The 12,993-nt window shown below is 41.1% G+C and overlaps 1 protein-coding gene across 1 annotated transcript in view; it reads right to left on the bottom strand.

The window, feature by feature from the left end:
• Window positions 1-12,993, bottom strand: part of DHTKD1 (dehydrogenase E1 and transketolase domain containing 1) — a 46,544-nt gene that overhangs the window by 6,600 nt on the left and 26,951 nt on the right. The window contains 3 exon segments of the mRNA XM_008573034.1: window positions 3,749-3,913; window positions 9,765-9,871; window positions 10,898-11,048. Coding sequence (XP_008571256.1) covers window positions 3,749-3,913; window positions 9,765-9,871; window positions 10,898-11,048 — 423 coding nt within the window.

Here is a 12,993-nt window from a genome sequence, read left to right as displayed (position 1 = left end):
AAAAAAAAAAAAAAAAAAAAAAAAAAAAAAAAAAAAAAAAAAAAAAAAGGAGCTCGGGTTCAGAACTGAATGGAAAATGGGCTGGGATTCAGGTACCACCTGGCAAACCACATACGGCCCTGAGTCATGTCTCCATGCGACAAATCATCTCCAAATAGGCCAATGAAAAAAAGGGTTGACTCATATTCTGATAGGTCACTTGTACCAATAATTCAATTTTCAGGAAGAAATCGGAATTCAATAATAGTCATATTTATTTTCAGTTGATACTACATGTTTAATCAAGATATTTAAAGACCTGTCTTATTTGATAAGTTATATATTAGATGTGGGGGAAGGGGTAGAATATTAGGGCCAGAATATGGTCTGTTATTATCAGTTTCAAACAGCAGAAGAAATTCTCTTGGTTAGAGAATGGTGTTGATACCACCAAGGTCTGGTGTTCAATTCCTGTACCAGCCAGCACACACACAAAAAAGAAATTCTCAATAAAATTCCTAAGAGTTCACTCAATACTTAGTAATTACATGTATTATATTTAATATCATTATACTCTTTTATAGTTATGATTAAGGGAACATGTGACAACTTTGGCAGATACAATGAAAGTTGGGTCAAGAATCTCAGATGTATGTATTTCTTAGAAATAAATTATAGTAATTTTACATTTTTTTTTTTTAAAGATGACCGGTAAGGGGATCTTAACCCTTGACTTGGTGTTGTCAGGATCATGCTCACCCAGTGAGCAAACCAGCCATCCCTATATAGGATCCAAACCCGCGGCCTTGGTGTTGTCAGCACCGCACTCTCCCGAGTGAGCCACTGGGCCGGCCCGTAATTTTACATTTTGACTTGGCCCTTTTAACATTGCTGTTTCAAATATCTGTGTCAAGGGCTAGCTGGTTAGCTCAGTTGGTTAGAGCATAGTGCTGATAACACCAAGGTCCAGGGTTCCATCCCTGTACCGGCCAATCACCAAGAAAAAAAAAAAGCAAAGTATCTGTGTCAAAATAGGCCCATCAGAAAAACTGAGTTAAAGGGATTGCATTAACTTTTCTTGAATGTTCTGTGATGCTTCTAGGCCCATGAGGCCATCTCAAAATTTTTCCGTTGTCTGCAGGAACACTGGGTAAGAAGATAAGTAGACCACAACAAATGAACTACTGCCACTGGGCAGACTACTTGAAATGCCTTTCCTTGATATTGACTCGATATTGACTCCCAGGGCAGGGACTAGGGTGAGTCAGGTGAGGAACCTAGAGTGCAGAGTTTAAGGAGGTGCTGACTCTAGGGCCATGGAAGATGCTGACTCTAGGCCCAGCCTCGGAGTGAGTGCCCCCTTGCTCCCCTGCAAATGCTAGGAACTGCTTAAAACAACAGGTGGAAACAAATACTCACAGCTTTCCACAGCACCCCTCCATTCCAAATATACTCTAAAACCTTTGGGTGCAGTACAAGATATTCTTAAATAGCCAAATTCTAAATGTCTTTTCAGCCACATCCAAACAAATGCAAATTTTTTAATGCTAATCCCAATTAAAACTCTCATATGAGCCTGAAAAAAATTATAGCAGATGGGATAAACATGTGCTTAGTAGTATTTATTATCTTGAACACTGACATTTGAAAACTAGCATACTTTTGTGATTTGAAAAAATACATTGTGGGGCCGGCCCGGTGGCGCACTGGAGAGTGTGCCGCTTGGGAGCGCGGCGGCGCTCCCGCCGAGGGTTCGGATCCCACGTAGAGACCGGTTGCACTGGAGAGTGCGCCGCTTGGGAGCGCGGCGGCGCTCCCGCCGAGGGTTTGGATCCCACGTAGAGACCAGTCCGCTCACTGGCTGAGCGCGGTGTGGGCACAACACTGAGGGTTGTGATCCCATTACCGGTCAGTAAAAAAAAGACAAAAAGGAAAAGAAAAAAAAAATACATTGTGCACTTAACACTTAAACAGGTAAACCAAAAGAAAATGTACCTTTTTAAAGAACTATAGCAATAAGCTACATTGTTGCAATATTTATGCTTATTGAAACAGGCGTCATGATAAATCATTTAACAGCAATAAATCTTAATAAAGGACGATGAATAATACCATTCATTTTTATCAAAATACTTTAAATTCCCAACTTGCTACTGTCAGCATAGTAGTGCTTAGACCATTCTGACTTCAAAACTTTTTCTAAAAAGTTATTTCTGGGACTGGCCAGTGAGCTCAATTGGTTAGACTACGGTGTTATAACACCAAGGTCAAGGGTTTACATCCCCATAACGACCATCCACCAAAAAACAAAAACAAATAAATAAATAAGTTATTTCTGCTCAGATTAGGACACCAGTGTAATATCTGCTAGCTCTATGCTTCATTACAGTGAGAAAAGAAATCTACCTATATTTCCAATTATTCTTAAAACGTTAAATAAAAATGACAGCAGCAAAGTCAATTAAAACTAAAGATGTTATCAACCTAAGTATCTACTAGCAAACGAATGAATAAAGAAAATGTGACAAGGGCCAACCCCGTGGTGCACTTGGGAGAATGCAGCATAAAACTAAAGATGTTATCAACCTAAGTATCTACTAGCAAACGAATGAATAAAGAAAATGTGGCAAGGGCCAACCCCGTGGCGCACTTGGGAGAATGCAGCGGGGCCAACCCCGTGGTGCACTTGGGAGAATGCAGCACTGGGAGCGCAGCGAAGCTCCAGCCGCGGGTTCAGATCCTATATGGGAGTGGCCGGTGCGCTCACTGGCTGAGCGCGGTGTGGGCGACACCACGCCAAGGGTTACGATCCCCTTACCGGTCACAAAAAAGACAAAAAAAAAAAAAAAAGAAAGAAAGAAAATGTGGCAAATATATACAATGGAATACTATTCAGCCATAAAAAGAATGAAATCCCGTCATTCTTGGTAACATGGATGAGCTTGGAGGACATTTCATTAAGTGAAATAGCCAGGAACAGAAAGAGAATTACCACATGTCCTCGCTCATATGTGGACATTAAGAAAGTTGATCACATAGAAGTAGAGAGTAGAATGGTAGTTCTGGAAAGGGCAGGGAGCAGGGGGTTAGTGAGAGGTTGGTTAACAGATACAAAAGTACAACTAGATAGAGGAATAAGGTCTAGTGTTCCAGAGCACTATAGGGTGGCTACGATTCACGGCAATTTGTTGTATACTATCAATTAGCTAGAACAGAGGATTTTGAATGTTTCCCAACACAAAGAAATGATAAATATTTGAGGTAATAAAAAAAGCAAAAACAAAAAACAGTGGTTGCCAGGGTTTCAGGACAGGAGGGACGGAGGGAGGGATGAATAGGTGTAGCACAGGGGACTTTTAGGGCAGTGGAACTATACAGTATGACACTGTAATGGTGGGTACATGACATTATGTCTTTGGAAAAACCCATAGAACTGTACAACACAAAGAGGGAATTCTAATGTAAACTTCAGTTGATAATAATGTATCAATATTGGTTCATAATCATAACAAATGTAGCAGACATAATGTAAATGTTAACAACAGGATAAACTAGGTGTATGGGGGGCTATGGAACTGTCTGTTACTTCTCTTCAATATGTCTATAAACCAAAAACTGCTATTAAGATATCCTATTACAAAAAAACCCTAAAAACCTAAAAATATGTTTCCATAATTTAGAAATATAATTAGATATAGAAAATAGAGAAAAATGGAGTACAAAAAATGACAATAGGAGAAAGGCTTATTAACCAGCTTTTTCTACTTACAGGAAACCTGAGTAACATCTTAGGAGAAGCAACAAGGAGGGGTTTCCTGAAGTTCCGGACCATCTGTCTCCTAAGCAAGTGGAAATACTGTGCAGGAGTAGTGGGGTGGACCACGAACATGTTTACGGTGTCTCCATCCACCCCCTCTTCCAGGCTGTCACACATCTGGGAGAGAAATGCAAAGAAAGAGGATGCTCAGACAGCCTGCTTCAATCGTAATGACAGTGGGCTAGCCAGAGGGTGACACAAGCGTTCTCAATTAGGACGAGAGAAGATATTTCTCTCCATTACAGGAAAATAACAGAAGGTAAGTGTACAGCCTGTAAAGTATAAGTGTCATATGGCTCTCTCCATTGGCCCAATGCTGTGTCATCTAACATGGTTGTTTCCAAACACAGCTGATTGCAAGAATCACCTGGGGAGGACTTTTTAGAAAATACAGATTTTCGTTGCTGTGGAGTTAAGACAGTGAAAGGAAGCACTATCAGAATCTCACTCTCCTAATGAAATAAACCAAATTATAGTGTGTGTGTGTGTGCGTGTGTGTGTGTGTGAGAGACAAAAAATCAAAAGCAGCTAACAAACAAGCTTGAAAAATTGAGGGCAAGGAAATGAAATCTCAGAAGATCTCAGTGGGATAGAAAGCTGAGGCATGGCTCCTAACCCTACTCCAGAAACAGTGGAGGGAAAGAAAGTAAGCTGACAAAATCCTGAGAATTCTTACTACCACCCTCCAGTTTGGAGAGAGGGAGCGAGCAGCACTCTGTGGAAAAACAAAGGCAAAATCTTCCAGAGTAGATGCCCCTACAGAGCTCAAAAGAGGCAGCCAGGGCTGCTGGACTTGCCCATGGAAACAATACATACCCCTGACTCGTGGCATTAGCTATTGAATCTCTGAGGAAAGAGCAGAATTTGTCTAGAAAACCTCTCCCTCCAACAGAGTTTTCCCCTCCCACTACAATCCTCAAGCTCCAAAAGCTGGAACCTGTATTCAACTGTTGCTTCAAGAAGGTAAGTTGGTACCAACTGGGAAGGATGTTTAAGGGAATTCACCCACACCCTATCAGAGCAACTCTAAGGTCTTTGAAGAGTTGCCCTAGATAAACAAAGACAAGATGAAAGGAAATGACATGGCAGCAATGTAAACACCATACAGCCAAATAACTTTATATAAGGCGGGGTGGAGCAGGAGGGGGTTGGAAAGGAACATAGTATGCAAAGGGCAGATAGTTTTAAAGAAAGTACAGCAGAACTAGATAAGAACAAACAGTGCAATGCTAAGAAAATAAAGTGAAAGCCAAAACCCACTGTTACAGATCTAATAAATAAATATGAAACATCAAGAACAGAGAACAGGGCTGCCTGGTTAGCTCAGCTGGATAGAGCACAGCCTTAAAACTCCAACGTCACGGGTTCAGATCCCTCTACCAGCCCAGCCAGCCACCTCACCCCCCAAAAAAGAAACAGAACAGGTGGGTCTAAAAATGAATGGCACAAAGAGCTTGAGATAATCCAATGAAATAAGCAAGCACTTATATAAACAGCAAATACTCTCCTAAGCACTTTACATATATTAATTCTTTTGCAGGGCTAAAAATAAAAATAGAATTAGTGGTAGTAGGACTTGAGATAATCACAGTGAAAGGAGACGAAATGATAATAAAAACAATAAAGAGCAAACACATATAAATGTCAATTATTGTTCTAAGCAGTTTACATATATTGACTCTGTGTGCCTCTCAGCAATCTTGAGATAGGTATTATAATGTTATTAACATGGTCTTAGTAATTTTAATGTATATGTAAATGGTCCTTTCAATAACCTGGCTTCTTGGTTCCTTTGACTCATGTCTTCCAACAACACTGTCTTCCATCCTACCTCAATAACCCATTCCCATGGTTTCTTAGTCCATTCAGGGAGTTATAACAAAATACCATAAGCTGGGTACCTTATAAAAAGCAGAATTTTATTTCTCATAGTTCAGGAGGCTGGGAAGTCCAAGATCAAGGCACTAGCAGATTCAGTGTCTGGTGAGGGCCCATTTCCTGGGTCATAGATGGTGTATTCTCCCTGTGTCCTCACATGGTGGAAGAGGCAAGGGGTCTCTCTAGGGCCTCTTTTATGAGGGCATGAATTCCATTTGTGAGGGCTCCACCCACATGACCTAATCACCTGCCATAGGCCCCACCTCCTAATACCATCGTCATGGGGGTGAGGATTTCAACCTATGAATTCTGGGGGGGACACAAACACAGACAACAGCACTAGGTGATAGCCTTGTTCCAATCAATAACAAGACTCTTCCATAAGCTCCACTGTATGCATTCCACTCTCTGACTTATCCTTCTAGCTCACTTCCTTTAATGCTTGGACTCCAGCCATGCTTCAACCTCATCAAGACTCAAACACATTGATCCTATCACCTCCTCACTGTCCTCCACTCTTTTCATGTCTTCTCTCTCAACCTTGTCTGACTTCTGTTCCACGGTCAGTCATTATAATCACTCTTTTGCATATACCCGTGAGTCCCTTGGCCCTTTCTCACTCCCAGCCATAACCCTAGTTAATCCCAACTTTCCACCTGTGCCATGTCTGCAGGGAATGAAGCTGGAGAAAAAACACAATCACACTGATGGGCTCAATTTAAAATGCTGAGTAAGAATCTCAAGTGGGCCCTTAATGCTCTTATACTCTTATCCTTTATTTCCCCAATTCACTAATTCTCCTCCTCTCCTGGATGACTAATTCTCACCTTTAAACCCAGGAGCTCCTCCTACATCATCACTCTCAGCTAATGACCTAAGAGAACTTCCTCGGACCCTGCCACGACATCTATGCATACACTGTCATGTGCATCCATATTCTCTGCCTTCCAATCATTACAATAGACTGACTGCCAAGCTCCTGTCTAAAGCTGATCCAACCCTTCATGCACTAGATCCCATCCCATCTTGTCCACTCAAGGAAATCACTCCAGTTACCCCGCTCTCCCCCTATATCATCATTTCCTTCTTCCCTACTAGATCATGCCCATCAGCAGACATGCTGCTATTTACTACCTTTAAAACAAAACAGGGGCTGGTCAGTTAGCTCAGTTGGTTAGAGCTCTTTTGGTGTTGTAACACCAAAGTCAAGGGTTTGGATCCCTGAACCAGCCAGCTGCAAAAATAAGAACTTGACACAAGTTCCCCCACCAACTACTGCCCCATTTCCTTTTGCTTTTTGCAGCAAAGCACATCAAAAGAATCATCTAAACATTTCTCCTTTGACTAAGTTCTGGAGATCTATTGTACAGTATGGTGACTGTAGTTAATAATAATGTATGGTATATTTGAAAATTGCTGACAGTACATTTTAAATGTTCTCATCACAAAAAGTGGTAAGTATGTGAGCTGATGAATATGTTAATTAACTTGATTTAATCATCTCACAATGTGTACATATATCAAAACATCACATTGTACAACCAACATTAATATATACAATTTTTCATTTATCAATTAAAAAAATGTTTTAAAGGCTGGCCAGTGAGCTCACTTGGTTAGAGTGCAGTGTTTTAACACCAAGATCAAGGGTTCAGATCCCTGCACTGGCCAGCCAGCAAAAAAATAAATAAAAGTTAAGAATAAATAATTAAACTTTCCTCCTTTCAGATACTACTAAATACATTCTCATTAGAGTTTTGCTTCTGTCCCTCTATCAAAACTGCAGTTATCAGCCATCAAGAGGCTTCTTTGTTGCTAAATCCAGTGGTTGATTCCCAGTCTTCATCCTAATTGACCTTGACATTCTCGCTGTTGTAATCACCTGCCTTTTTAGACATTCCTCCCACCTCATTGGTTGCGTCTTCTCAGTCCCATTTGCTTGTCTTCTCTCTCTGCAGCCTCCTGAGGTTGGACTATCCCAGGGCTCAATGTGTGGGCAACTTCTCTGCTCTATCTGTACTCGCTCCTTTGTGATTTCATGCAGCCTCAGGACCATAAATATCATCTGTATGCTTATGACTCCCAAATGGGACGTCCTGCCTACTCATTTCCGATATTTCTTCAAAAATTTGTAGCTTTGTATTTCACATGTATTCTTTCATTTATCTACTATTTATTTCTGTAATCTCATTTTTATAAGAATTATTTCTCTGTGTCATTATCTATCAATATAACCATCCATTTATTGTTCTATCTACCTATCTACTAACCTATCATCTATTTATACATTTTCTCTGCACATATGCCATAATGATTATTGATATGCATGTTGATGTACTTAAGGTGATGTGTACTGATGTCTCCATTTACTTTGACGTGAATCAAAAAATAAGATGGATTGATAGATAAAGGAATGATAGATGAATAGATATGTGATAAAACAAGCATAATAAAATATTAATGTGGAATCTAGGGGGTGGGCATGTAGATGTTCACTATAAATTTTCTTCAACCTTTCTGTATATTTGAAAGTTTTTATAATAAACCCTAAGGAAGTAATATGCATAAAGAGACATTGGTAACGATTCTCACCAAATAACAATGGTTATTTCTTTCTTTTTTTTTTTTCCTTTTTGTCTTTTTTCGTGTCCAGCAACGGATCGCAACCCTCAGTGTCGCGCCTGTACCGGACCGGGACCGGCAATGGGATCGCAACCCTCAGTGCTGCGCCCGCACCTCGCTCAGCCAGTGAGCGGGAACTGGTCTGTATGTGGGATCCGAACCCTCAGCGGGAGCGCCGCCGCGCTCTCAAGCGGTGCACTGTAGCAGTGCGCCACCGGGCCAGCCCCTAACAATGGTTATTTCTGGCAGGATATTTAAAATGCTTTAATGATCATGAATTGTTTTATAAAAATACTATCTTACTTGAAAACAGGAGTTTTTTAAAGTAAAAGTACAGATTCCTAACAATCTGATCTGGGTTTAGTCCCTGTATCTGTATCTCTGTTTATCAATAGCTCCCCAGGGAGACATGTTAAGTGAAATAAGTCAAGCATAGAAGGATAAGGACCCCATGTTCTCACTCATCAGTGTAAGCTAAAAAAGTCTATCTCATAGAAGTAGAGAGTAGAATTATGGCTACTAGAGACTGGGAAGGGGACAGGGAATAGGGAGGAAGAGCTTGGTTAACAGATACAGAATCACACATATATAGGAAGAATATGTTTTAGTGTTCTATGGCACTGTTAGGTGATATAGTCAATAATTTATTGTATATTTTCCAATAGCTAGAAGAGAGGATTTCAAATGTTCCAAACACAAAGAAATGATAAATATTTGAGGTTGTGGATATGTTAATCACCCCGATTTGATCATTACACATTGTATACATGTATTGAAACATCACACCGTACACTATAAATATGTACAATTATTACGTGTCAATTAAAAAATAATTAAAACCAAAAAAATCTCCCCAGGGGATTCTGATGATCAGCCTGGTGTAGAAACCACTGATCTTGGCCACGTGGGAGCCACTTTAATTGCCATAAAACCGTGATCCTATTATCCCTGAGGATTATGTTTCCAATACTGACATTGCGCTAAATCTGTTTCATTCAGACACAGTTGGCCCCTGCATCTGTGAGTTCCACAACTGTGGATTCAACCAACTCACAACTGAAAATATTCAGAAAAATAAAATTGTGTCTTGTCCTAAACATGTACAGACTTTTTTTCTTATTATTCCCTAAACAATACAGTATAAAACAACTTTACGTAGCATTTACATTGTATTAAGTATCATACGTAATCTAGAGATGATTTAAAGTATATAGAAGTATGTGCATAGGTTATGTGCAAGCACTACACTATTTTATATCAGGGACTTAAGCATCTGAGGATGTCGGTATCCAGGACAGGTCCTGGAACGAATTCCCCACAGATACTGAGGGACAACTGTGCTACAGTTTAAGGTGAACATATAGTTTAAGGTGAACACTAAGCTATCTGTAGGAGATAGTCCTATTTCAAAGCACCCAGGAAGAAGGAAAACACTTCTGGGGATCCAGAAGCATTCGGCTTACCGTACCTGCAAGAAACGCTCTATGCGACAAGATGAGTGCTCTGGTCCAGCCCCGTCATAGCCGTGTGGAAGGAGGACAACAATACCACTTTGTAGGAGCCACTTGGCCTCTCCTGGAAAAGTCAGGTGCAGGGAGTAAGAACTCTATGGAGCAGAACAGAGCAGTCTAACATGACCTGGAGTGTGAGATCAATGCTACTTTGCTGCCTGGCTCCCCAGAATGTTCATTACATTCATCTTCTGGCACTGTGGCACCATATTTAGGGGGAAAACATCCATTTTGCTGGGTGAAAACCTATGATGCATGTGCCCTGAGCTTCAGTGAGTGCAAGACAAATTCAAAGGTGAATGTCCTGGCTTCCTGGATATGTGCCCTCCTGATTTCACCTCAGGCACAGTTCTTAGGGCAGCTCCCACCTTCCTCATGGCACAGCTAGAACATAGGTCACTGTCCTCAAACAGGGGGCAGAGGACACTTTAGAGTATCTCTGGACATGTCAGAAGTCCAGGCTACTCAGGCACTTTTCATCCTCACAACTAAAAAGTTACAGAGAAACACAACTAGAGGAAAGATGTGAGGTGCAGACTCAAAAATCTAAGAGTGGGTACCCCAGAAAATGGGATTGAGGGTCTTAGAAGAGACTTAGGCTTTTCCTCCATTTATTTTGGATTTTTACAATAAGCAGGTATTGTTTTTGAAACTTTCAACTTTCAGACACATGAGTGTACCTGGATTGAGGGGAATGGGTTTTCCAGGCTGCCCCCCATCTCTCACCACAAAGCCTCACTCTGTCCCTACTGCCTCCTGGTTATCCATGTGGTAGTTGGTCACTGCACACATGGAACACTCTAGAAGCAAGCAAGTGCATTCAAAGGCCCTACAGCCGGGCACATTCCCAGGAGACAAGAGGTGCCCTGCATGGTTGCTGAGTGGCACCCAGACCTCTGCTGACAAAGAATTTGGATGCTCTTCCTGTCAGCTCCTCATACTGTGTGATGGCTGCCACGCCCCACTGGGTGACAGGGAGAGGCCCCCACTCTCTGGAACTGCTGCAGCACACAGGAGGCTCAGGAGCATTCATTTGTCTTCATGAGGCTGGGGCCATGCGTCTGTTACACATCCTTACACTAATACCAACCTCCAGAAATGAATGTGTCAAAGATGATCTGGGCACCATTGAAGAAATCACCAAACTGCGCCTCCCAGAGAGGCAGTAACTTTGGGCTTTCAATGCTTATTCCATACTCGAATCCCAGGACGGCCTCTTCTGACAGGGGGCTGTTGCTGACCTAATCCCAAGGAAGAGAATGAAACACTGTCACGCCAGGGGACACCGAACAGGAGCCAGCAAAGGTAAAGCATCACATTTATACAAACCTCTCAATGGGAGGAGGGGCACAGAGGGAAGTCAGCTTCCGTTCACCACATCCCTGGAGAAAGGAGCCCTGCTGCTCAGTATCACTGAGCACAGGGAAGAGGTGGGAGGAAGAGAGGAAGAGATAAAAGAGGTAGGAACATGTGTATTAAAGATGTTCTTCAAGGATAAGCAATACACTTCTCAGATGACCCACCTTTGGAGCTGAGAGTAAAACTGTCACACAAGCTTTTTTTAAAAAAAGAAAGTCATAAAACAAAGGGTGGAAAGTTATAAAATAAAGGCCTACCTTTGATTAGAATCCATTAATCTAACATCATTTGCACAATAAGTCAAAAGAACCATCATGGTATATTAAAGTAAGAAAAGCAGAATATAAAATTACATGTCTAAGGAGATTAGAGAGAGCTGACACTGAAATGCTACGTGATTCTGAACTGGGATTAAGGACAGATGGTAGTGATGTCTCGGTGTCAACTTCCTGACTGGGATGGTCATGTTGTAGTGAGGAGGAGAATGTCCTCGTTTGTAAGAAATAAACACAGCGGGTTGGCAATTTTGCTTTCGAGTGGTTAGGGATGAGTAAAATTTCCTTAGTATTATACATCCAACATCTTTGTAATTTTGTTTGTTTCAAATTTTTTTAAAAGTATTTTTTCAAGTTACATCTTTATGGAATATGATTTGGCATGAAAAGGAATGAAGTACTGGCATATGGTGTAACATGGACGGACCTGGAAAACATGCTCAGTGAAAGAAGCCAGTCACAAAAGGCCACATAGTATGCCATCCTTTTCATATGAAATCTCCAAAATAGGCAAATCAACAGAAGCAAAAAGTAGATGAGTGTCTGCCAGGGGCTGGAGGCAGGAAGGAATGGGCAGTGACTGCTAATGGGTGCAGAGTTTCTTTTTTGGGGTGATGAAAATGTTCTGAAGTCAGATAGTGGTGATGGTTGCACAACTTCAGGAATATACTAAAAATTGCTGAATTGTACACATCAAAAAGTCAAATTTTATGAGTTGTATCCCAATAAAGCATTTATGTATTTAATTAATTAATTAACTAATTTTTTGGTGCTGGCCGGAACAGGGATCTTAACTCTTGACATTTATGTTAAATACATGCTCTAACCAACTGGGCTAACTGGCCAGCCCTCGATTAAGTGTTTACTTAAAAACAACACCAAAAAAAAAAAAAAAAACCCTCAGGAAAAAAATTATATCCCTACTCTAATTACAACTGAAAATTTGCAATTTTGATGGATAAAAACTCAATAAGGACACATAAAAATAAAAATAGGTGGGCCAGCCCAGTGGCACACTGCTACAGTGCGCCGCTTGGGAAGCGCGGTGGCGCTCCCTCCGAGGGTTCGGATCCCACATACAGACCGGTTCCCGCTCACTGGCTGAGCGGGGTGCGGGAGCAACACCGAGGGTTGCGATCCCGTTGCCGGTCAAGAAAAAAGACAAAAAGGAAAAAAAAATAAAAAATAAATAAAAATAGGTGATTTATTAGCATGGTAGGATTATGCATAATTTATCTTTTCTGATTTCTTTCCTTTTTTTTTTTTTTTTTTTGGTGGCTGGCTAGTACGGGATCCGAACCCTTGACCTTGACACCATAATCTAACCATGTGAGCTAACCAGAGAGCTCATCTTTTCTAATTTCTAGTCTGATTTCAGATATAATCCACATATTAATTTTCTTAAAAAGACTGCTACACCTCTCCAGTTCGTGCGTGTGTAGATGGAATTGGACTGGCCGCTTTGCTTGCATCTCCACCTGGCCTCACCTCATTCTTTTTTTTTGTCTTTTGTCTTTTTTCCGTGTCCGGCAACGGATCGCAACCCTCAGTG

Source organism: Galeopterus variegatus, unplaced genomic scaffold, assembly GCF_000696425.1.
Source record: "Galeopterus variegatus unplaced genomic scaffold, G_variegatus-3.0.2 Scaffold867, whole genome shotgun sequence".
NCBI lineage: Eukaryota > Metazoa > Chordata > Mammalia > Dermoptera > Cynocephalidae > Galeopterus > Galeopterus variegatus.
The sequence above is the reverse complement of the archived record's forward strand: the minus strand, read 5'-3'. Positions and strand labels throughout refer to the sequence as shown.